At 32.6% G+C, this 25,288-nt stretch overlaps 4 protein-coding genes across 11 annotated transcripts; 3 read left to right on the top strand and 1 right to left on the bottom strand.

The window, feature by feature from the left end:
- The first annotated feature begins 1,033 nt into the window (after positions 1-1,033).
- On the top strand, positions 1,034-3,475 carry LOC140878821 (putative receptor-like protein kinase At3g47110). Its single transcript, XM_073282448.1, has 2 exons — positions 1,034-2,837; positions 3,084-3,475. The coding sequence occupies exons 1-2, from the start codon at positions 1,034-1,036 to the stop codon at positions 3,473-3,475; spliced, it is 2,196 nt and encodes a 731-aa protein (XP_073138549.1).
- Positions 3,476-8,536: 5,061 nt separating this feature from the next.
- LOC140880654 (pentatricopeptide repeat-containing protein At2g27800, mitochondrial-like) lies at positions 8,537-14,143 on the top strand. 7 transcript variants are annotated; one of them, XM_073285277.1, is made up of 6 exons: positions 8,537-8,611; positions 8,979-9,082; positions 9,743-11,196; positions 12,412-12,484; positions 12,561-13,170; positions 13,502-14,143. In XM_073285277.1, the coding sequence occupies exons 3-4, from the start codon at positions 9,963-9,965 to the stop codon at positions 12,459-12,461; spliced, it is 1,284 nt and encodes a 427-aa protein (XP_073141378.1). In that variant the 5' UTR covers positions 8,537-8,611; positions 8,979-9,082; positions 9,743-9,962; the 3' UTR covers positions 12,462-12,484; positions 12,561-13,170; positions 13,502-14,143. The 7 variants fall into 7 exon arrangements, with proteins under 7 accessions (XP_073141378.1, XP_073141383.1, XP_073141381.1 ...); XM_073285280.1 differs by having other exon boundaries at positions 8,567-8,742; XM_073285282.1 differs by lacking the exon at positions 8,979-9,082.
- Positions 14,144-16,174: 2,031 nt separating this feature from the next.
- On the top strand, positions 16,175-19,873 carry LOC140882269 (uncharacterized). 2 transcript variants are annotated; one of them, XM_073288179.1, is made up of 5 exons: positions 16,175-16,492; positions 17,698-17,771; positions 17,861-17,940; positions 18,040-18,105; positions 19,371-19,873. In XM_073288179.1, exons 1-5 carry the CDS (start codon positions 16,428-16,430, stop codon positions 19,638-19,640), a joined length of 555 nt encoding a protein of 184 aa, XP_073144280.1. In that variant the 5' UTR covers positions 16,175-16,427; the 3' UTR covers positions 19,641-19,873. The 2 variants fall into 2 exon arrangements, with proteins under 2 accessions (XP_073144280.1, XP_073144279.1); XM_073288178.1 differs by having other exon boundaries at positions 16,177-16,492; positions 17,837-17,940.
- A 1,939-nt stretch (positions 19,874-21,812) lies between these two features.
- Positions 21,813-24,973, bottom strand: LOC140884406 (uncharacterized). Its single transcript, XM_073291154.1, has 2 exons — positions 24,817-24,973; positions 21,813-22,220 (listed from the first exon to the last, which is right to left on the bottom strand). Exons 1-2 carry the CDS (start codon positions 24,881-24,883, stop codon positions 22,003-22,005), a joined length of 285 nt encoding a protein of 94 aa, XP_073147255.1. The 5' UTR covers positions 24,884-24,973; the 3' UTR covers positions 21,813-22,002.
- Positions 24,974-25,288: the final 315 nt, after the last annotated feature.

The raw sequence follows: 25,288 nt of genomic DNA, 5'->3' as shown, positions 1-25,288 counted from the left end.
AAAATTGATTAAAATATTGTATTCAATGAATCAAAAAATAAACGCACTAATTAAATGAATAAGCAACACATTGAGCCACAAATTGAATATCTCAAAATTGACCCTAAATTTTACATCATTTTTCCACACAATGCCCAGGAAATTAATACATATAATTCATAGTTTTTGAAAATTATAGTAAATACATAATGCAAAAACGTTATCTATCATTCGTAATTTTTATAATCAAAATAGATTTGAGTATTGTAAGAGGCGAAATGAGGGGGTGGTAGGCTTGGGCTGTAGCCCAAGCCTATTTTGGCTCAAACAGCTATCGGTATGCTATAAGATAAAATTATGTGCTTTTGGCCCAAACTATAAAATTCTCATGTCTTCCTCTACATATATAAAAATCAAATCTTCTCTTTTGCTCTTTTCTTATTAATTTTTTTTCTTCCTTTTCTTTTGCTCTTTTCTTTCACTATGTACAAGGCATTAAGTGGGAATTTGCAATGAATATAAATTTAGATTTTATTATTGACGAATATTATGATGTAATACATCTTCGTGCACCGCTTTAATATGTAAAATTGATTTATTATTATTTTATATATTCAATGAAGTTTATTTATACGTTGACGTTTCAAAAATTTTAGTCACTCCTAAATTAATTTCTGGCTCCGCCCCTGAGTATTGTAATAAATATATAATGCAAAAAATTTGTTCATCATTCATATTTTTATACTAGAAATAAATTGTAGTAAAACAACACAAATCCATCATTCATATTTTTATACTATAAATAGATTAGATCAGATTAGATTTAACAAACACAATATATTTGTTCGTGGACATGCACAAAAGTATGGGTATATTTTACGGAAACTTTTTTCAACCAATTTGGTGTTCCAAATACAACTCAAATGTGGACGCAAGGCCAATTCAAAGTCAAGCAATTTAATGTCATTCGTTTTTGGAGAACCCACAAAAGACCTGTTGGGTTGAAACTTAATTGGACAATTTGTTATATTGTTTATACACCAAAAAACTAACAATGGCAAAGCTTACTATAATTTCTATCAGTGTCACTCATTTGATGGAGTTGCTAGCGTTAAGCTTTATGTTCTTGTATTTGGCCGCTACTCCTGCGACTTGCTTGAGCAATGAAACAGATTTTGCAGCTCTGCTGGCTTTCATGAACGCCATAGACGATGATCCATTAGGGGCTCTAAAGTCATGGAATGAAACTGTGCACTTTTGTGATTGGAAAGGAATTTGGTGTAGCGAAACGTATCCAAGACGAGTGGTATCCATCAAGTTGATGTCCCAAAGGCTCGTGGGATCCCTTCCACCCCATTTAGGTAATCTTTCTTTTCTTAGAGAGTTTACTTTAGGAGACAACAGCTTTTATGGCGAAATCCCGAAAGAATTTGGTCTTTTGAGGCGGGTCCAATTTCTTGACTTGAGTAGCAATTCTTTCAATGGACTCATAATCCCTGAGATAGGAAATCTAACCAATCTGTACGTGTTATCTTTGTCCAACTGCGGGTTCGAAGGAGAAATTCCAGGATCACTTGTTCATCTCCGTCAGTTGAGATCTATCAATTTAAGTAACAACAATCTATTGGGGCAAATCTCTCGAGAGATTTTCAGCCTTTCATCCATTTCCATTTCTTTAAACTTGGCCCACAATGCTTTCACGGGTTCTGTTTTAGTAGGATCACCGTGTGATCTCCAAGTCTTGGATTTGTCTCATAACAGATTATCAGGAGTTATATCAAGAGATTTGGGCAACTGTGATCAATTGGGTTGGCTTCACCTCGAAAACAATTTTCTTCAAGGACAAATACCTGATGCACTTGTTAATGCTTCAAAGGGTTTGGATGACTTGGACCTTTCACAAAACAATTTATCAGGGCCCATCCCAAGTTTCCTAGGAAATTATGAGTTGAAGCTCAAGAATTTGAATCTGTCTTTCAATAGGTTGCATGGACAAGTGCCAACGGGAGGCGTTTTTCAGAATGAAAACGCGATTTCGCTGCAAGGAAACGAGAATTTGTGTGGAGGTTTGGCTTTCTTAAGGCTTCCTCCTTGCTCATCTACAACAAATTCCAGGAAGAAAAAATTTTCGAATCTATCGACAATCTTGATCGCTGCGTTGGGTGCAGGAGCCGTATCCCTTGCGCTCTCAACGTGCATCGGCATATTCCTTTGTAGGAGACTAGCATTACAACAAGTTGAACCTTTGGTGCCATCATTTCCAGAATTCTTTTTAAAGGTATCTTATGCAGATCTCGTAAAAGCCACTTATGGATTCTCCAAAGCCGATTTCCTCGGGTCTGGAAGATTCGGCTCTGTTTATAGAGGACTTGTTGCTGGCAAACATGGGTTAGTGGCAGTGAAGGTTCTCAATCTTGAAATCAAAGGAGCTTCCGAAAGCTTCACCTCAGAATGCAATGCAATCAAAGGAATCAGACATAGAAACCTTTTGAATATATTGAGCGTTTGCGAAAGCGTGGACTTCCACGGCAACAGTTTTATGGCATTGGTTTACGAATTTATGGCTAAGGGAAGCTTGGACAAATGGTTGCATAACGAAAGCATCAGAAATCTTAGCATAGCTCAGAAATTGAATATAGCCATGGACGTCGCGACTGCGGTTGAATACTTACATCATGGCACCGATTCCATCATCATTCATGGCGACTTGAAGCCAAGTAACATTCTGTTGGACGAAAATATGACTGCTCACGTGGGCGACTTTGGGTTGGCAAAGGTTGTTTCGAACATATATCCAGTGTATGATGGAAGCAGCAGCTCGGTGGCAATCAAGGGTACCTTAGGTTATATTCCTCCAGGTATGAGTTTTCCTTTTTTAAAAATCTCCCGGCTCCCAAAACAAAGGAAAAACTAAACTTGGATTTGAGTATTTGAGAATATCAGGAGATTACTAGCTGTGAATTTGCTTGTATTCTCTTCTACATAGAGAACCACTCTAAACAACTATAAACACCATGAAAAGTTGTTTATTCTCTCCGATTATCCGAGACACGGATCAAACTATAATACAAGTAACACTTGAAGCTTTGTTGTATATTTTGCAGAGTACGGGATTACCAACTCCATGACAACGCAAGGAGACGTGTATAGTTTCGGAATTCTTGTGCTGGAGATGTTCACAAACATAAGGCCGACAGACGACGTGGCACTTCGCGATCAGCCTAGCCTCCACCATTTGGTTAGCCACGCCTTGCGAAGCCAAGAGATGAATATTGTGGACCAAATCATTCCTCGTGAATATAGGGATAATCCTATAATAAGGAATTGTGTAACCTATCTTCTTGAAGTAGGAGTAGCATGCTCGCAACCATCGCCCAAAGATCGTATGACGATTACTGATGTTGTTAGTGAATTGTACAAGATTCGAATTCGAAATGGAGAGGCTTCTCATTCGAAATTCCAAAAGCTTACACGCAACATGTATACCCAATCGTAAACTATTATAATTATTATTATAATAATCATCGATTACCAAAAGCCACCGAACACACGCGTTGCATGTGTAATATAATACATAAATATTTTATATGTCATGTGTATATATGATTTTATTTAAAAATATTTTGTTTGATCATGGTATTCTGATCTAGTTCTTTTAATTATGAATATACTTGATAGTTAAAATTTATGGTTGATAAGTCATAAGAGAATACTAAATTATGATGGTATTTACACAATATTATGTAACAAAATTTGGACATAAATGATATGTAAAGCTCAAACCTACAGTATATTATAGCATGATTCATACATACATAAAATCAAATGAGATCAAATTTCAAATGAAAAAAACATTGTCTTACATTTAAAATGTATTTACATGTCATCTAATAAGTTCCAAATTATATGATTGCATATTCGTAATGTAAAAGCATGTGCACATATAATTAATTTGAACAGAGTTACATACAAATTTGAAGTGTGAGAAGGAAAAATCTACTGGGTCATAAGAGAGAAAATTTGGAGATACGTACCGACTGCACAAATTGATAGCAACATAGTTTTGTTTTGCACATTTAATCGAACAGGTTGAAAGAAACTTACTTGAGTATACCAAGATGCAAATAATGGATATCACTATCAGTATATGAGATATCACCATCATGTAACTGAAAAATAAAATAAAAAAATAAGGAAATTTAAATTAAAAACCGAAGCAGAAAAATTATCTGTTAACTTGAATGAAATTAAACACATACCTGTACTGAAAATGTCCCACAATCTATCACATCATATCATGCTGAGAAACTCATCTTCTCGTGTCAGCCTTGTGCTCATAATCCTGAACTAAGGGAAGCTTCTATACACATTCTTTCGACAATGCAAATGAGTCTACTGATAAACACATATATTTACCTCCAACCATTGTAGTTCCAGAACGGTTGAACAGAAGAAACGTGGGTTTTAGGTAACACTTTTGGGTCTGTGTTTTTAAGGAAATTTTTAGTTTTTTCTTTTGCAATTTGCATGTAATTATAATTTTTAAATAAGGATAATTTAATCAATACTATAATTTGACTATGACAGTTTTTCTAACATGATTAGCTATTTATTATATAAAAAATAGTAAATATGGTAAAGACATTAAATATTATTTTTATAAGAATTTTTAAAATTTTGCATAAAATGGAAATAACATCGTGAATTTGAGATTTCAACACTCCCTCGTTCCTCTCCTAATTTTCGACCTAATCTGCTCTCAGTTGTCGGGTTTTTTATTAAATAATATAAAATTAAAAAAGATTAACAAAAATAGTGTAAACTGGAGATGCTTTTGTATCTAGTACAATCCGGGACAGACTGTCCCGGATTCTCTGCCATGATAGCTCCGGATTCATAAAGGTGTCATTATGACACCTTTAATTCACGGGTGAACAACTCCTTGCTCCCCTATTCAATGATTCAATATATATATATTGGCACTTTGCTCATTTTCCATGCTATCATTTTGTTTCGCATACCATCTGCTTCCTTTTTTGTATCGTGTTTCTTATTTTTAAGGTAAGTATTTCTAATGTTCATTTTATTTTTGCTTTTTGTTAAAATTTTTAATGTAGTCGTGTGTTTTTATTTTATTTTTAAATAATGTTGCAGTATAATTTAATTCGGGGTTTTATTAAAGGTAAGCACCTATGTTTAATTTTTAGTTTGTTGTAATAATTTTTTTTGTTATGATTTTTATTTCGTTGTATATTTTGTTCTAATTTGTTTAAAAATATTTTCTATTTATTAACATTCAATATTATTATTATTATTTTGAAAGAACATTCATATTATTAATTTTATTATAATATATTTTATTTTAAATTAGAAAAGATTATTAATGACTAGTGTAGTATTATTTCAGATTTATTTCTAATAGATATATTTGAATTAATATACGTAATAAGAGATTTATGTAAAGGTGATTATTTTTTATTTTTGTTATTTTTTATAATTCTGAAATTATAAAAATATCTATTACGTATATTAATTCAAATATATTTATTAAAAATAAATAAATCTGAAAATACTACACTAGTCATGAATAAATTTTTCTAATTTAAATATAAAATATATTATAATAAAATGAATAATTTTGAATGTTAATAATTATTTTGACAAAAATAAGATGTAAATTGATCAATTTTTTTTTTTTTTTTACTAAACTCTAGTGTTTATATTTTTTCGTAATACTATCCTACAAAAAATAGAAGCAAAAGTAGATATTTTTAATATATATGCATATATTAGTCAGTAATATAGTCTTAAAACTATCGGAAATAATTAAAATTTCTAAATTTTATTTGTAAAAAATATTTAAATATTATATTAATTATTAAAATTTAACTAGTTTTAATTTTCAAACCGGAAAAATAACTAAAATTACATATTATATATATATAATAATTAAATTTAATAATAATAATATAAATATGTAGTTATTGTAATTACTAAAATAATAATAATAATTTGAATATTAAATTTAATTTTAAATAAAGTGTAGTAACGATCACAATGTTATTGTTGAATAAATAATATCTTTTAGTATAATGATCAATAATAATTAAAGTACTGTAAATAATAATGAAATTAATTATAAAATTATTTATGTTATAGATCACACAATTAAATATTATTGATTTAATTATTTAAAAAAAATTATGTTATTTATTTAATTATTTTAAATTATATACTACAAGCATTACAAAATAAAAAATAAATAAATTATCAATCATAAAATAATATAATAATAATAATTTGAGTAAGAAGATCTTGAATAATAGTAAATAGTAATTAATAAGCTAGTTATATTATTTGTCAGTATTGTTAATAATAATAAATTATGGTGTAATAATGACTTGAGTTAAATAATTTTTTGATATGATAATCGTCAATTACTCAACATGATAATTTAAAAAACTTGTTAAAAATGATGAGCATCAAATCAAGTTATTGAAATATGATAATTACATATTTTATAAAACGAAAACAACTTTTACTATATTTTTTAACCACTTAAAATCTCACACACACTAATTCATACTAAAATTTGATATTTTTATTAAATTCTTATTATTAATAATATAAATGTATGTATGATGTTTTTATTGAATGTCATCAGTTATTTTTATATATAAAAAATAATATAACTTACATCCATATTTTATTAATTGTAGGATGACGGAAAATGCAGAAAATGTATTGTATTTACAAGATAGACATATTTCGAACAATATCAATGCCGAGAATATGGATTCACTTATACCCCACGTCGTTCCGATCATTCTCTATGAACATTGTATAGTAAAGGAATTCACCATCATGTTCGTCTATGTTTGGCTCGCATGGGTTTTTATGGTATATTACAGTGTGGACCCATAAAATATTATGATAATCACTTGCTTACAGCCATGGTAGAGAGATGACATCGAGAAACACACACGTTCCACCTTCCAGTTGGTTAGACCACGATAACCCTACAGGACGTTGCAATAATTTGGGGTTTGAATATCGATGGCATTCCTATCACTGGTGTAGATACTTCATACACAAAAAATGAGTTGCAGCAACGCTGTTTATATTGGTTGGGTTTTATGCCCGAGGCTAATAAAATCAAAGGTGACCACCTTTCCCTCACCGCTATACGAAAACACTGTTTAGATCATATGATTAATGATGAAAGCACAGATGACGACGTTGTGAAATATTTTCGTTGTGTGGCATTATTGATTATCGGTGGATGTATGTTTTCGGACTCAGAGAGTTCTGCGGTGAAGCTTATGTATTTATCATTTCTTGAGGACATCGATATGGTGAATACGTATAGCTGGGGTTCCGCTGTATTGGTCTATCTCTATCACGAGTTATGCAATACTTATATGGAGCTGTATTTACAAAGTTGTTCTATTTTTATAATTTTTTCAGTTTTTTTAATTTTAAAAATAATATCCTTTTATTAATTTTACTTATGTTCACAAATTAACTTAATTAATTAAATTTTACTAAAATAATTACATAAAACTATAAATCAATACGTAACAAATTTTTTTACATAAATTAAATTCATTTTAAATATTAAATCTCAAAAAATTTGGCAAATGATATAATTTGTTGCAAAGTAATTAAGATAATTACGTGTTAACAGAAAAAAAAAGATTTATCTATACTTAAAATTTATTCTCGGACATTATTTTTAAACAAATTATAACAAAATATAAAACTAAATAAAATATCATTAAAAAAATTTAGTACAACAAACTAAAAATTAAACATAGATGATGATGATGCTTACCTTCAACAAGTACGAAAATAACACGAGAAGAAATCCTAGCAGAGTAGGAGCACGAAAAATTTATAATCTGACAATGTTTTAAAAAAATATTACATCACAATATAACGATTAAAAAATAATATCGTAACAAAAAAATTATTGTAAAAAATAAAATTTAAGTAAGCTTACCTTTAAGAAAATGAAGAAACCGTGAAGAACAAATTAACTATGAGAACGAGAACAAAAATCAATAGGATATATATAATGAGAATGAGAATGAGAATGAGAGCAGCACGACATCAAATATATATAGTCGAAAATAAAATGAAAGAAGGAGTTGAGTTCTTCCGTGAACCACACAATAATTCAATACACAATAATTTCAAACAATAATTCAATTACACAATAACTGATTTCAATAATAAAAAAAAATATACACAATAATTCAATTATTTGGTGTCTTATTGCTCCGGATTCAAAAAGTTGTCTTGTCGGCCACTATTGGCGACAAGACAACTTCATTATATATTTTTTAAAACAAAAATCAGCCTGATTTTTTGTGGCCCAAAATTTTCTTTTTTTATTTTTATTTTTTAAAGGTGAATCCGGGACAGTCTGTCCCTGACGCCTCTGCTGAATCCGAGACAGACTGTCCCGGATTAGTATAGTTTGATAACCTTTTATAAAATGCAATATTTTAATAAATTTTTATTTATTTTATATTATTTAATAAAAAAAAAACCCCTCAGTTGTCCCGGTCCGCCGCCTCGTGCGGTGGCTCCACCTCTCTGCGGTCAAGGGTCTGCATCCTTTGGACGGGTAAATTTTGAATAGAAAAGATATTTTATTTCTCAAGAAATCGTTTCACTCGAATCCCAATTTAAAGAACGCTGGTGGCTTTTGGAACAAATTTTTTTTTGAGAAAATGGCCATTTGGAAGCAGATTTGTAGTATGTAAGCTTGTTTTTTTTTTTTTTGGTATCTTGTAAAATTTATTACTTATTGTCCTTTTGACTTGTTTATAAAAGATCTTATGATTTTGTGTTCGACCTTTGCTAGTGAACAGTAGGTGGAAATTGGCGAAAATAATGTTTGCTTAGCACTTTAGCCGGCTATTTTGCACCAAATTTGTCATTTTATTTGAAATTGCTAGCTACAAGAGGATTTGATTTGCTTCGAATCACAGGAATTGATTTGAGATCGAACTTGAAGTTTGGATTTTAACTGAGACCAATGGTTGGTGCATGTGAAACATCTATTTTTGTCTATACGAACACTTATATTTTAAAGGTATGAAATTGAAATTTTCTTTTTTGTTTCAAATAACTAAATTCAAACGCACCCATATGTTGCACTTGGATTGAATCATTTAATTTTTGGAATGGATTTGGAAGAAATGATTCGTAATGACTGCTAAAGTTGAGAATTTAAAATGCCTTGTTTTGCACTAAAAATTAACTTAAAGTGACTTGAGTGATCTGAATCCATTGATTCAAAAAATACGAAACCGACTTTTTGCCAATCCAGGATATATCATGAAGTTGAGGGATTTGCCCAAACTTTGTTTCAGGATTTATTGTCTTGCCTTTTTTTCAAGAAAATTTGGTTATATCGGCCACTAAGACTTACGCGGTTTATATCGTGCCAATTATATTATTCACGTTTTTTTTTGTTTGTCCTAAATATATAGTTTATATACTATATTTAGTACACTTTTTTACTAATATATCCCTATTAACTACACCTTGAAAAATGTGCAATCATTTTTTAATACATTAAATAAGGATAAAATAGGAAGTTTATATAAAATTTGATTTTCCAATAAATTTTTCTTAATCTGTGTGAAAAATAAAATAAAACAATATAATCAGGATGGAAAGAGTATTTATATGTTTGTAGCTGTGTTTTATTTCTATTTGGGACAAGTAGATTAACGTATCATTGCTGCAGGTTGAGCAGTGCCTTGTGGGTGGTGTTTATAATTGACTAAAGTTGTAGTACCCAATTGTAAATATGATATTCCCTGTGGGTGGTGTTTATAATTGACTAAAGTTGTATTACCCAATTGTAAATATGATATTCCGCATGAACCGCTGATACACATTGTCAGCTCCATCAAAAGTAAATTTCAAACCCCAAATCAGTAGAGCACCAAAAATTCATTTTGAATATGTTTCTGTTACGCAGAAATAATCTCGAAACCATTTATGCCAATAAGATCCCAATTCATAGTTTCCTTCACTTCATCAGAGCCCAAATCCACTCTGATTTAGACTCGCTCTCCCATTCCTCAGCAGCGCCACGTTTGTTTCATGATCCACAGCCAGTTAACACAATTATGAACATAAATTTGAGGCCCTGTTACTATTCTACAAGAGCATACAGAGGGCCCATATCAAGATCGTTGAGAAGAAGAATCAGCAAAAGGGCCAAAGCTGCTGCAAAGCCTACTCTAAATGAAGCCGTGTTTCATCAAGCCATATCCCGACTCCCACACAGATTCACCCCTGAAGAGCTACACGATGTTATAGTGCTACAAGATGACCCTTTAGTGTGTTTGGAGCTTTTCAATTGGGCATCTCACCAGCACAGGTTTAGGCACAATGTCTTTACTTATCACATCACTATAAAGAAACTAGGCGCAGCAAAATGGTACGAGGAAATGGATAATATTGTTAACCAGGTGCTTTCTGTGCCTTCTATTGGTTCTGAGGCTCTTTATAATAGTATGATTTATTATTTCACCGAGGCTAGGAAACTTGTTAGAGCGGTTAATATATATAATCATATGCGCAACAGTCGGAAATTGGATTGTAAGCCATCAGTTAGAACATATAATATATTGCTTACAGCCCTTTTGAGTAGGGGGAAGAATTCCTATATTAATCACTTGTACATGGAAACTATTAGATCTTTGTTCAAGAAAATGGCTGATGATGGAGTTGAGCCTGATATCTTTTGTTTGAATTGTATGATCAAAGGATATGTGCTTTCACTTCATGTAAATGATGCCCTTAGGATTTTTCATCAGATGGGTGTGGTTTATGATTGTCAGCCCAACTCATTTTCATATAACTATTTGATCTATGGGTTGTGTGCCCAAGGACGGACAAATAATGCAAGAGAGCTTTGTGATAAAATGAAGAAAAGTGGCTTTGTGCCTAGTAGTAAATCGTATAACTCCCTAGTAAACTCTTTGGCTCTTCAAGGAGAGATTGATGAAGCTGTGGAATTCTTGTGGGAGATGGCTGAAAGTCAAAGGTCGCCCGACTTTATCACTTACCGAACAGTGCTTGATGAAATGTCTCGGCAGAGAAGTGTTAGGGATGCTATGAGATTGTTGGAGGAGTTGCAAGAGAAGCACCTTGTCAATGGGCAAACATACAGGGAGCTTTTCGATTCAGGTGATGTGATTTTTTTGTCAGGCCTTTTTGAAATATGGTTATCCAAAATTTAAAACTGTACACGTCAGACATACACGCAAGACGTGTATTATAAATATTCAATGATAATGTACAATAATTCAATATTTGTAATTTTTTATGCTATATACCAAAATTACTCTTTCATCTTATAAATGCATGAAAGCGGATAGATGAAAATGAATAGCTATAGTTATTGGCGCATCACAACATTCCAAAGTAACAATAAAACAAAATTAAACCAATATAAAACCAAGCATGCCCTTTGTCAGTATAGTGTAGCAACTTTCTGTCTTATATTTATCACATCTGTGAGTGACAGATTCCATAACAAACGGATAAGTGTGTTTGGGCTGATGAATACAGAATGATGAGTTTCAATATTTGATAATTTGTTGCATGGATATTATTAAAAAAATTTAGCTTTAATCTAATTTTGAAAATGTTTAGATGATGATGTGGACCACAAATCTTCTCAACTTTGGACGGATTGGAACACTTTATTTCATTTTTAGCCTCCAAATGTATATACTCTACTTTCAAAGAAAAAAACATAAGAAAAATAATATATAAATCATTTCACTCATATGTGACCTGAAGGATATTAGGAACTAAGTAGACTGACGGTAATTGGTCATGAGGGTGATATTGTAATAGGCTTAGATAAATTGGGTTAAAGTCTGTATCTAGGCTATGAAAATATGAAAATAATTTTAGAGGGAATCACTTGGGGGAGGGGCAAGGGGGGAATAGAATGGGAGGAAATAGAATAGAGTAAGGCATTCAGTCATATTATTTGTTGGGTGTTTTTACTAGCTTAACTAGGATAAGGTGAAGAGAACACGTACACAGAGGAAACTATAGTTTATATTGTGGTTTCAATATGTATCCAGTTTATAGTATAATTGCATCCTTTTTGCTCTGATCATTAGCATTCCGTTGACAAAATTATTTGAGTGTCACAAAGGAACTAAGCAACATAGTTGGAGGAGATTTGGTTTATTCTCTTTGTCTTACACCATGGTTTAGCCTCCTAGGACCTGACTATGTCGAAAACCTAGTTAAAAATTTTCATTGTTGAGTAAGATTGCTCCATAATGGTTCAGCCTTGAGAATGCTTCAGCATCTTTGGAGTTAAAAAGAATAAAATGTGGATATGATGCGACTTATTTTCTATTGAATTGGTTTGATTGATAGTCCTCTATTGCTTTAAACCTCCCACCGTGATGGATATGGCGTTGGATTAGCTTACCTAATCCAAGAAACCTATGTAAGTTTGTATATTATAACCAGTGACCTACATGCTGCAGATAATTTTCGTATTTGCTGATTAATGATTTTTACAGACTGGCGCGTGGGATGTGAAGACACGTTTTGAGGCTATCTTATGCAGATCTGCTGAAAGCTACTGATGGATTCTCGGAAACCAATTTGCTTGGGTTAGGCCAATTTGTTCTGTCTGCAGGGGAATTGTTGATGACAAACTGCTGTCAATTGTGGTGAAGGTTCTCAATCTTGACATCTGAGGAGCTTGCAAAAACTTTATGCAGAATGCAATGCAATAAAAACAATAAGACAGAGAAACCTTTTGAAAATGCTGAGTGCATGCGAAAGCATAGACTTCCAGGGGATCAAGTTATGGCATTGGTTTATGAATTTATGGAAGTTTGGACAAATGGTTGCGCAATGTTTGTGTAAATACTGAAAGTGACAGCAGCAGTAGAATAACTCAAAAACTGAATATTGTCATCGGCATTGCAGTTGAATATTTACAGCATGGCACCAATTCCATCATCCTTGGTGACTTGAAGCCGAGTAACATTCTGTTGGATGAAAATATGACTTCTCATGTGGGTGACTTTGGATTGGCTAAGGTATTTTCGAACATATATCCAGCATATGATGGAAGCAGCAGTTTGAAGCCATTCAACGGTACCTGCAGTTATGTTCCTCCAGGTATGATGAACTTCATTTTTAAATCTCCCAAAACAAAGGAAAAACTTAGATTCCTGCATTTCAGAATATTAGGAGATTGCTAACTGTGAATAAGTAATTTAGTCAACATTGCAAAATAGGGAAATAGATGGGATTGATTTGTTTCCTATTATATATATCATGAGCGCAGGCTATTTTTTCTAGTATTCTCTTATATATAGAGAACTACTCTAAACAATTGGTTATACAATGAAAAGTTATTTGCTCTTCAATTACCCGAGAGACAGATCAAGGATTATTTCGAAATCAAACCATATATAAGTAATGAGTTGAACCTTTGTTGTATTTGCAGAGTATGGGACGACCAATTCCACAAAAATGCAAGGAGACGTGTATAGTTTTTGAATTCTTGTGCTAGAGAAGTTCCCAAACACAAGGCCAACAGTTGATGTAGCACTTGACATTCAGCCGAGCCTCCACCATTAGTTGGTAATGCCTTGCAAAGCCAAGAGATGAATAATGGATCAAATCATTCCTCTTGAATATAGGCACATTTGTAAGATAAGGAATTGTGTGACCTGTTTTCTTGAAGTTGGAGTAGCCTGTTCAAATCAATCCCGCAAAGATCGAATGACCTGATGTTAGTGAATACAGAGAAGACTCTAAATTCGAAAGGCTTATTAGGCTGAAGGATTCGTTCCAGGGAGTTGAAGAAAATTCTGGTTTGGCATGTCATGTGTCTTTCCTTTGGACACTTGATGATTGCATGTACCATAGGAAATTCAAGTCTTGAGGAGCGTTGAGATATGGGACTCTCAAAGTAGGCCTTCAACCAGACTATAACTAATTCAAAGATTTGTTACACTCTAGGAGTAGTGTGTGGAGCTCAAATGCGATACGTCACAAAATTCACTCTCGCACATTTTGGCTCTGATATGTATAATTTTGCACTCGTAGTATAATTGAGTGATTTTCAATATCATATATAATTCACGTATTATAGTACATACAAAATGTATTTCTAATCGTTAGTTGTTATTATCATTATGATCATCATCATCATCTCGTCTAAAAATTTAATTTATTTTGTATTAGGGATGAACATTTGGTTAATTCTGCCAAAACGAATCGAATTAAAATTGGTTATTCTGGTTGGCGATCTAATTAATTGATTTTTTTACAAAAATTTTTAAAAACACAAGATTTTATAAAATTAATAACTGAAATACGAGATTCATAATAAAACAAATTAATCATAAAAATTTAAAATAAGAAAAATTAAGTATAATATTACATATAAACACATCAAAGAAAATATTATAAATTATATGTAAAACTTAATAAAAAAATTCAAATTTAATTATTTATAATTCGGTCAATGAATTTTTTTTTAATGAAAATCAAATTAATTGATTTGACCGAAATCTTATAATATTAAAATCGAATTTTCAAATCAAATCAACCGAATATTTGAATTCGTTTGGTTCGATCAATTAATTCGGTTTATACATTATAATTTTGACATCTATGTATAGTAAGTAGTAACCACATGCTTTTTGACATGTATAGTAATTAATCAAACTTATTCTATATTTCTCAAAGTATTTTCCTAAAATTAGTTCCCAATTGTACTTATTTTGAAATGGTATATGAATTTAAATACTAAATTTTGTTGTGTGTACAATTAGTTTTTTAGTAATCTTTTCTAATTTTTTTAAAAAATTAAAATTAGGGTGCATAAATTGTTTGGACGGCAAAAAATTAAATTGCACAGGTCATTGTAATTTTTGTTAAAACATTAAATATTCGGTCCATGGATGAGTAACAAAGTGAAGGTCAAGTTGAGGCTGCACAACAACCTTCACATTAAAAAAAAATTATATAAATTAATTTTACGGTTTAATTATATTAATTAGTAATCACCCTTGTGATTTATGACAATTACAAAAAAAATCCAAATAAATTTTAAAATGACAATCATCCCCTTAACATTTTTACCAATCATACATATTGCCCCCTCCATTAAACAATTTATTAAAAAATTGTTTTATTGGTCAAAATTTCCATAACCTTCAAATTTACCCTTTCATAACTCGAATTATTATCACTCCTTCGTTATTTTTTAATTTTTGCATAATTATTTTTTAAGCTTTAATAATTAATAGATTAAATAATTTTTTTAACATTTGACAACTTTGACTTCAAATTATTATCCATTATGAATGTATTTTAATTAATTTTATTTGTGAGACAATATATAAGAAAACAAAACAAAAACAGTACGGTTTTATATATTAAATAAAATAAAATAGAAATATTTACATATAGAAAAAAAAAAATCAAAGATACTCTTGTGATATGACTATTTTCAATTTTTGATTTTCTTTTCATATTTTTATTATTTTCTAATTATCCGAATAGCAAAATCAAATAATAGGCTAATCATAATTTATTTTTTTAGTTATTTTTATGAAATGTTTTAGAATATAATTTGAAGGGAGACAGAGAGCCCGTTTGCTTTCCGTGGATATTTTTTTTAAAAAAAATGTTTTTTAAAGTTAACTTTTAAAAGTGCTTTTTTAAGTAAAAGTTGTGTTGATTTTATGTTTGAATAAAGAGTAGCTCTCTTGTGAGATAAGACGAGTCTTTTATCTATATTTGCAATAAAAAATAATATTTTTGGAATAAAAAATAATACTTTTTCATGAGTTACCCAAATAAGAGATTCGTCTCATAAAAATGACCCATGAGATCGTCTCATAAGAGTTTTTGTCTTGAATAAATTGATAAAAAAACACTTTTTTAATTAATGAAAAGCTAAAAAAAGCTCTAAATTTGTGCTTTTTCAAAGAGCTCTATTTTCTAGCTTAAAAAAAAAACATTTTTTTAAGCTTAGCTACCTAAACCAAACGGGCCGAGAATTAGATTTTTTTTAATACTAGAAAACTTTTAGCAAGTCGACGAAATTAACCTAATCTTATCAGACTTCTTATTTAATTCTAATTTTAGATGATTAATTGATATCATTATTTGAATAAAATTTTGATAAAATCGAAATAATTTCGTGAATTCAGAGATTCCCACTCTCCCCTCCCCTAATTTCCAGACCCAACCTGGCTCGGTCCGCCGCCTCGAGCGGTGGCTCCACCACTTCGAGGTCTTGGGTCTGCATTATTTGATGGATTCTCCGGCTAAGTTAATGCTTCGGAGCTCTCAATTGTGAAATTAGATATTTTATTTCTCAAGAAATCATCCAACTCGATCCCAATTTTTAAAGAATGGTGGTGGCTTCTGGAAATGCCTTTTCCAAGGAAATGGCCATTCGGAAACGGATTGCCAGCATGTAAGCTTGTTGGTTTGGTAGCTTGATTATGCTTCGAACCTATTACGTATTGTCTTTTTTAACTTGTTTAAAAGAGATTTTTTATGATTTTGATTTCGACTTTTGCTGGTGAAACAGTAGGTGGAAATTGGTCAAAACAATGTTAGCTTAGCACTTTAACCGGCTATTTTGTATCAAATATGTCGTTTTATTGGAAATTGCCAGCAACAAGAGGATCTGGTTTCCTTTGAATCAAAGGATTTGATTTGAGAATGAAGTTGAAGTTTGGATTTTTACTGAGACCAATGGTTGGTGCATTTGAAAACAACTATATCTGTTTAGTGTTTATACAAATACTTAAATTTTCAAGGTGTGAAATCGAAATCTTTTTTTATGTCAAATAGCTCAATTCAAATGCACCCATATGCTGCACTTGGATCGAATCATTTAGTTTTTGGAATGAATTTGGAAGAAATTATTCGAAATGATTGCTAAAGTTGAGAATTTAAATTTGCCTTGTTTTGTATTAAAAATAACTTAAAATTGAAGTTGAGGGATCTGAATCCATGGATTAAAAAATCACATGAGGATTTGGAATCAAAACATGTGAAATCATTCCATCCACATGTAGCTCTACCGAAATGAGAATGATTATACGGCGAATGATTCAAAACAGGAGAGGGTATTTTTTTTTTAAAAGTTTTCCTAGAATAAGATTTACTTGATCGAAATTCTGTCATAATTTTTCTGAATGGGTTTAATGATCAGTCATTAATATACATGTGTATAAGAATATTTTGTGGGCATTTTGAGATGTGAAAAGTACTAGTCAATTGGTATATAGATTTATTTGAGAAAATTAGAATATCAAAGAATCACTTTTGGGTGAATCATTGGGCTTCTATCTCGATGTTACTTCTAAATTTGTATACATGACAATGTCCCACTTGAAATCAAAGTATCAAAGCGTTAATAATTTAAAGAATCTAATATTTCTTTTGCAAAAGGGTGTGAGAGTGTGTTCCTTCTCTGAATTGTATGCGTATGTTGTATAATTTCTGTGAAATTATTTTTTTATCTTCTTCTCTCAACTTATGGTTTTACCATAATTTGCTTGATTGTTTTATTTTGTGTAAACAAGGGCATCGATGCATATCTTATTTTTCGCCCAACCATCCTTTATTGGCTTACTACATGTGTATATGTGTAACATCTCAAACTAACAGATACAACAAAAGAGTTGAAGATTTCTCATCATTAAGAGAGTACAATGATTACCTGGAGGAAGTAGAGGACATGGGTAAGTGTACCTGTATATTGTGGGATGCTCTGTGTCAGCATTCATCTGAAAATATTTGCTTGCAGTTGTAAATTTATCTGATGGAATAGATGTTCCCGCTATTGAAGTGAGAATTGCTCAGTACCAGAGAGAGAATGCTGAACAGATCATGAATGCTCAAGCTCGCAAGGTTTCGTCAATTTTTTGTTGTATTAAGTGGTGCTCTTAGGATAATAATTGTGGTTAAAGAAATGTTTTATCGACTATTGGTGTTTCTTTGGTCAAGTAGGCCGAGGAATATGCAGCAGCTCTGGCAGCCAGCAGGGGGCAGCTTGTGCAGACTGGTGTTGATGTGGTAGGTTAATTTTATTGCATTTTGAATGACTTAGCATTTGTCGGCGTAGTTTTGCTGTTGGATTTGTAAATTTGTACAATACCTTCATTCACCTTTCACCGTCATCATCAAGTCAAATAGTGGCTCTTTTCCTATCATCTTTTCATGGCTTTCTTTTGTTTCATCTCATGAGTAATAATGCTATTACCCTGAATGTTGCTTTACCTTTTGGAGGAAAGGATTGTGGTTTTTTTTCTCGTAATAGCCACGAATTCAATTAGCATAACAACTACGGTACCTTCATGAATGCTGTACATCTGTTCCTCTTTGTTGACTTATTTCACTTCTGGCATTGTTATTTCTATCCTGTGTAACTTTCTAAATCCATGAATTTCAACAGTCAAGTGAAACTTATTATTAAATGGTTTCTCATTTGCTGTATTTATTTTCATTCGATTAAGTGGTTGTAGCTCTCATTCAACAAATATCATACGATAGCACTTCTGCAGAAACAACTAGTTGCAAAGTGGTCTCATGAAGTTAAGTTATGCTCTTTCCGTTGACACGATGAAATTTGCATAAAATAGAATGATTGACCAGAACCAATGGAATGTTATTATCTTTCACGCTAAAACTTGTCATTTGAGATTTTAACCTTTCATTATGTATTGAAAACCCTTCGTTAAGCTACCAATCACGCATTACAACTATGCAGTACATTGGAAATACTTTTCTACTTTTTAACATGAATATGCGGTTTTCTATTCCTTAGCTAGAACAAAATCATTTGTTTGTGATTGTTTCTTTGCCTTCAAACTTTAATCTTACATGCCTTTTTGTTTACCTGCTTTCATTTGTCAAACACCATGTTGCGAATTTTCTGATCTTGTATTTGGATGTAATGATCCGATTTGAAAAAATTGATATGATATATGGATTTCAGATTATACCATTATTGGGTGGATTTTGTACTCTATGGCAATTACTGGTACAGGTGTAAAAAGTTCGATTAAAAAATTCTCGATTTCAAAATTTTCAATGACTCAGATAGTTCTTTGATTTCCTTCAATTAAAAGAAAAATGAATTAGATGAGATCTGACCGTACAATACCAATTGAAACATACGTCTCCCAAGTCTTTGCTTGTCAATGACTTTTTAAATTTTTTTATAGTCTGCTATAATGCAAGCCAGGCCTGTGCTTTCTTATGTTATTATCTCACTCCAAATCTTTGATACGGTTTAGCCTTTGTTTAACTTGTTTTTTGTTCTTACATAATCAATTTAGTCATCAAGCTCCCAAGCTGGAAGCAGCACTGCTACTCAGGGGCATTATGCACCAACGCTGGCCGGGGCCGGGATCGCTCAGCCCCGTCCTACAGGAATGGCTGCACAACCCCTACCTCTGGGTTCTAGTCACGAAATGCTGGGACTCGAGTACGAAGATGGGGAAAAGATGAAACTTCGAGGTGAAAAAGCAGCCAGAGCAGGGGGATGGAGTATAGAGATGACCAGGAAAAGGGCACTTGAAGAAGCTTTTGCTAGCATTTGGATATAGCGTCATTTACATTTTATTAATTACTAGAGACTATATATTAATGTTCCAATCAAAATTTCTTTTTTATGTCCTTGTCCATTCCCGCTCTCATTTGTTAGTGAGGGGGGCGACCAAATACAGTAAAGAGAAAAAATAATCTAGTTGAGGTTTTTTTGTGCGCATCTATTTATAAAAAATTAAAATACTGTGTCAAACTGGAAAACAGATCTTGATTTTTAACACGTAGTTTTATTTAATGTAAATTTTGCATTGATTTTCTAAATTTTGCATTGATTTTCTTACATCAAAACTCTTATTTAATGTTAATTTTGCATTAAACGATCGATTGAGAGAGAATGCGCCAATTTCTGGTGGAGTTTTGAAGATGGCAGACGGAGGATGCACTGGAAATCTTGGGAGTTTCTTTGTAAGTTTAAGTGTTTAGGTGGAATGGGCTTCAGGAAATTGGAAATTTTTAATAAAGCTTTACTGGCTAAACAACTGTGGCGTATTATCCGGAATCCTGATTCATTGATTGCGAAGGTGCTCAAAGCCAGATATTTTAAGCATGTGGATATCATGCATGCTAACATGGGTAGTAATCCGTCTTCCATTTGGAGATCGCTGATGTGGAGCAGAGAGCTTTTGGATTCGGGCCTTTACTGGAGAATTACAAATGGGGAGTCAGTGGACATTCTAAGTGATATATGGGTTCCTTCTCTTAAATCAAATCTTCTGTCATATGGTATTCATTCTCCTGAAGGTGCTACAGTGAGCTCCTGGATTAATAACTTTCGATGGAATGAACAACAGATTCGTAACTTCTGCCCGAATTATATAGCTCAGGATATCCTCAGTATCCCTTTATCGAATTCCTCTCTAAGTAATTCAAGATTCTGGATTTTTGATCCAAAGGGTAACTATTCGGTGAAGAGTGGATATCGGGTGGGGATAGGTCTTCATAATCCTCCTGACAATCAGTCCGATAACTCCTTGTTGAAAAAAGGATGGCGTTTCATTTGGGCATTATCTATTCCTCCAAAACTTCGTATTTTCTGGTGGGAGTATCTCTTGATATTATTCCGACGAATTCTAATTTGTCCAGGCATCATGTGCCGGTGGGTGGTAGTTGTCCTCTATGTAACTCTCCCACAGATTCGACTTGCCATGGTCTGTTTTACTGTCGTATGGTGCGACATTTATGGCATAATAATGAAGCTTGGAGGAAGATTAAGGGAGTAGGGAGCCATGACACTCAACAGGTATGTATGTGGCTTATGTCTCATTTAAACCGTACTGACTTTGAGGAGTTTGTAGGCATGGCTTGGTTGATTTGGAGTGCTAGGTGTAAAGCAATTCATGATCCTGACAGTAAGATTGTGCGAGCCCCAGCTCTGAATCTTAAATCCTTTCTGAAGGAATATCGCAGGGCTCGCATGATATTTGCCTTGACTCCTCTTGTTCGTTCATGTTCTTCGGCCTCAAGCTGGACGGTCCCTCCAATTGGTTGTATTAGAATTGATGTTGACGCAGGTTTTCAGGATTGCTCAAATCGATGTGGCGTTGGGGGCATCCTTCGTAACCATGAGGGCCAGGCTTTGGTTGCCTTCGGTCGATTATTTCCGATGCCGATCTCTATAGTCTTGGGTGAGTTATTGGCAATTCGAGTAGGTATTCAAGTTGCTCTTGAAAGAGGTTTTCGTCGGGTTCTTGTCTTTTCTGACTCAATGCTGGCCGTGCAAGCAGTCTCGGATCCTAGTAGTGAGTTGGACTATGTTGGACTTCTTGCTCTGGACATTTTATCGTTGTCTTCTAATTTTGAGTGTGCTTCATTTTCCCATGTTCGGAGATCGGCTAATGCCGTAGCTCATTCCTTAGCGAAATTTGTTGTTTCTTCCCTTGCATCCTTGCATCTTTTTCTTGGGTGCCTGGGAATTTTCCTTTTTGGCTTCAAAGGCTTGTAATGAATGATCTTAATTCTCTTCAATAAAGTTACAAAGTTTTTATCGTCAAAAAAAAAATGTTAATTTTGCATTGATTTTCTAAATTTTGCATTGATTTTCTTACATTAAAACTCTTACGAGAGAATCACATGAGTTAATCTTGTGCGACAATTTTTATTCAATTAGCTTATGAAAAAATATTAATTTTATTTTTTTTTATTGTAAATATGAATTGAATCCACATCTATCATAAACCTAATAATTTTCTTATTATCCGAGAGGTTACTTAAAATGTTATAAACCTTACCAAGGAATAGCACAAAGCAAAGTGCCCGCTGAGAACTGAGCAAGTCTCAAAACAACAAATTCCTGGCCTTTGTCTACACAAGACAGCTAAACAGTCTTCGTTATTGAAAGGAATGAAGGATTGCCCAGAACATTTAGACTGAGCCAGTCTTTCTCTGCTGAAAGATGACAGCATAGATAGGGACACCAACACCGATACTGAACGCGGCAAAAACACCAAGAGTCATTGTCAGCTTCTGATTTTTCATCCTGTCCAAGTTGTACATGTGCTTTGCATGAAGATAGAAAGGCTCATCATGACCATGCCCTCCTCCCATCTTTTTTACGCTAGTCGAGTGAATGCCCCTATTCACTGTCATAGAATGACAGATTTTCATGTTATCTTAAGACGACATGTAGAAGAAAAACGTAGAAAAAGCCTAATCATGCAAATAATACCCAGAATTACGTTCAACTAGAGATTGGTCTAGAAATGCCAAACTTTGGTTTTTACAAGCACAAAAAATTCTGATCGTGGGGTTGGCCAAGCTTCGCTTGGAATTGGGGCAGGTCGGGGGTAGCCGGGTAGGGAGGGGTGAAGCAGGTAATATTGGTTGCTAGTTGTGGCACAAGTTTTAATACAAGGGGGAGAAATAGTGTTACCTATGTCATAAAAAAAATTTCCAAGATATGACTATATCATAAATTTTTGTAAGCAAAAGAAATTCATTAATACAACAAATATAAATGTACATGTAGACGATAAGACACCCTTCTTATCAAACTTCTGAAACTATACATACACAGCCCAGTCAGGATATATAGTCTCCATACAAAAAAATACCCAATTGATATTCAGGCCGATATTGGTTGCCACCCAATAAATAATGAACGAGATGGATTTTTTGAGGTATCCATCTACTTAAGCCCAAACTCAGTATACCTTCAAATATCTGTTTGTTACTGTTTCTCCAAAGCTCCAAAGGAGAAGCCATTATCACCGATGCTATAATAACTCTGGGCATAACAAACTCTTTCTTTTCAATTAAATGTCTATCCCATTATCCTTGCGACAAAGATTTCATTCTCTTGTAAGTAAAAAATTCTATACTGGATGAGATTTTACGCTTGTGAACAGTGGACAAGTAAAACTTCAAAAGATTAGGGAATTGAAATAAACAATGTTTACATATTTTCAAACTTTACTTCATTTCTTATTTTGATTTGAGCACGTAAGACTGGAAGATGTTTCGCCAAGATACCTTAGTGACCCCCTAATACATTTTATTTCTAAAACAACTCAGTTCTATTTTATGGGCGTGTTTGTTCATTTAACCATGGTAAGGTTTATAAGCCTCGTAGCGCTTAGGCACAAGGTGTGGTGCATGCTTCATTGAAGTAAAGTGCACGAAACTAATATCTGAAGAAATTTCATCACATCTAATGCAATATATACTTTACAAATCATTAAAGAACCACAAACCAAATTCATTAGTATATATAAACACACAATGATACTCCCTCCGTCCCAATTATATTGTCCACATTTTCTTTTTTGTTTGTCCCAAATATATAGTCATATACCATATTTATTAATATTTTTTTACATTTCTTTACTAATATATCCCTATTAACTACACCTTGAAAATTGTGCAATCATTTTTTAATACATTGAATAGGGATAAAATAGGAAGTTCATATAAAATTTGCTTTCCCAATACATTTTTCTTAATCTGTGTGAAAATCCAAATAGGACAAGATATATATGGGACGGAGGGAGTAGTTATTAGCATGCATTTCATCACTTATTTACTATCTTCATATTGAAGTCACGTTTAAAAGTGGCATGGATCCTTAAAAGTACATTTGGCTATTACAGTTCAGGTGTGGGCGTTATTAAGGACAACGCCTTTACCTTTTGATTGTCTTGAGTTTGAGATCATCATAATTTTATTTGCATCAATAACTTCCAATTATTTTATCACTTCTAAACATGTAACCGATTTCCTAACTAGGAGAAGCCATCATCTAAGGCTTATTCATTGTACAACATCATGGATATTCAATTTTTTAAGCAATAAAATCCCGGTTGGATCGTTGTATAGAGACAAAAAAAGAGGTTTGCATTAAAAACTACATGTCAAACCCTGCTATCCATCAAATCCCTGCATTTCTGGCTCTAGCATGTTCTAAGACAAGTGACAAGGACTCTAACTCCTCCTCGTCCATCAAGGAAACCCCCCTCCAAACAACGACTTTGCACTAAGATACATAATGTTCAGGTCCATGATATTATTAGGTCACACATACAAAGAAACTAGGAATTGGTTCATTTCGATGGTTCTTTAGAAGCATCCCTGGGATAGAAAACCAAGCTGACCATACCAATGAAATGAAAAAACACCCATTTGAAGGTCAGGTTCACCACGCAAGGTAGATGACTTGGCTGCTCAAAACACAAACGAACACACAACAGCACAAAACATCTGACATAATACTAAACCCATACAACAACAATGACATGGAATCAATTAAATGACACAACGAACCCTTTTCCATATTGCATTCCTCAAGTAATTTCCATGACCCAAACACTTGAGAAAACAAGATGTATTTTTGCAAAACAAAACACCATCGAATCATGGTCAAATATGAAACCTGCTAGATAGTTAATTTTCAAGAAAGAGTTGCCACACAAGCCGACCCAGCACAATTCATTAATATAAACCAATATATATATATATATATATATATATATATATATATATATATAAAACTAACAGCTCAATGTTTACTAGATTATGCAGGAACAAGAACAAACACGTGTCAATGCATAATACAAACGTTCACATAGGCTTATTCATCATTGAACATGAAATGCAGTAAATTAGGTCAACAATCGGGAAATAGATTCGCAGCTTAAATTGAGTAAAAATAAGTGAAAGAAAACAAAATATCGAAAGTGAAACCTGAATTGAGGGGAGCAGAATTGAGTAGCTTGGAAGCACAGGATCTGAATCCGTTGTTCATCGCCATGCGTGCACAGGAAAACAAAATCTCTCCAGCCAAGAAGACTTGTTGGCTTCGAAGAATTAGGCCGTTTTATTTTGGTATTTTTAAATTATTTATTTGGGAAAAACTTGTCATTTTTTATCTCGAAAATTTTGACTCTGTTTATAACTAATAATAGAAATTATTTACGTAAATTATGTTATTAGAATCCTTCAAAAATTTATAAATGTTTAAAACTAAATCTAGATAGCTGAAACATTTGAAACCAAATGAAATCGGACCAAATATTTTATATTAAACCGGATTTTTTTGTTAATTTTAATTTTGATGGAACGATGCAAATTTTCGAAATATTTAGAACTAAACTAAAAACGTTGAAAAAAACATTTGAGACCAAATAATAAGAAAGAAAAAAAATCAAATATATGG

The sequence above is a fragment of the Henckelia pumila genome, chromosome 2, assembly GCF_033568475.1.
Source record: "Henckelia pumila isolate YLH828 chromosome 2, ASM3356847v2, whole genome shotgun sequence".
In the NCBI taxonomy this organism is placed as follows: domain Eukaryota; kingdom Viridiplantae; phylum Streptophyta; class Magnoliopsida; order Lamiales; family Gesneriaceae; genus Henckelia; species Henckelia pumila.
Note: the sequence above shows the minus strand (reverse complement) of the source record. Positions and strands in the feature narration are given on the sequence as shown.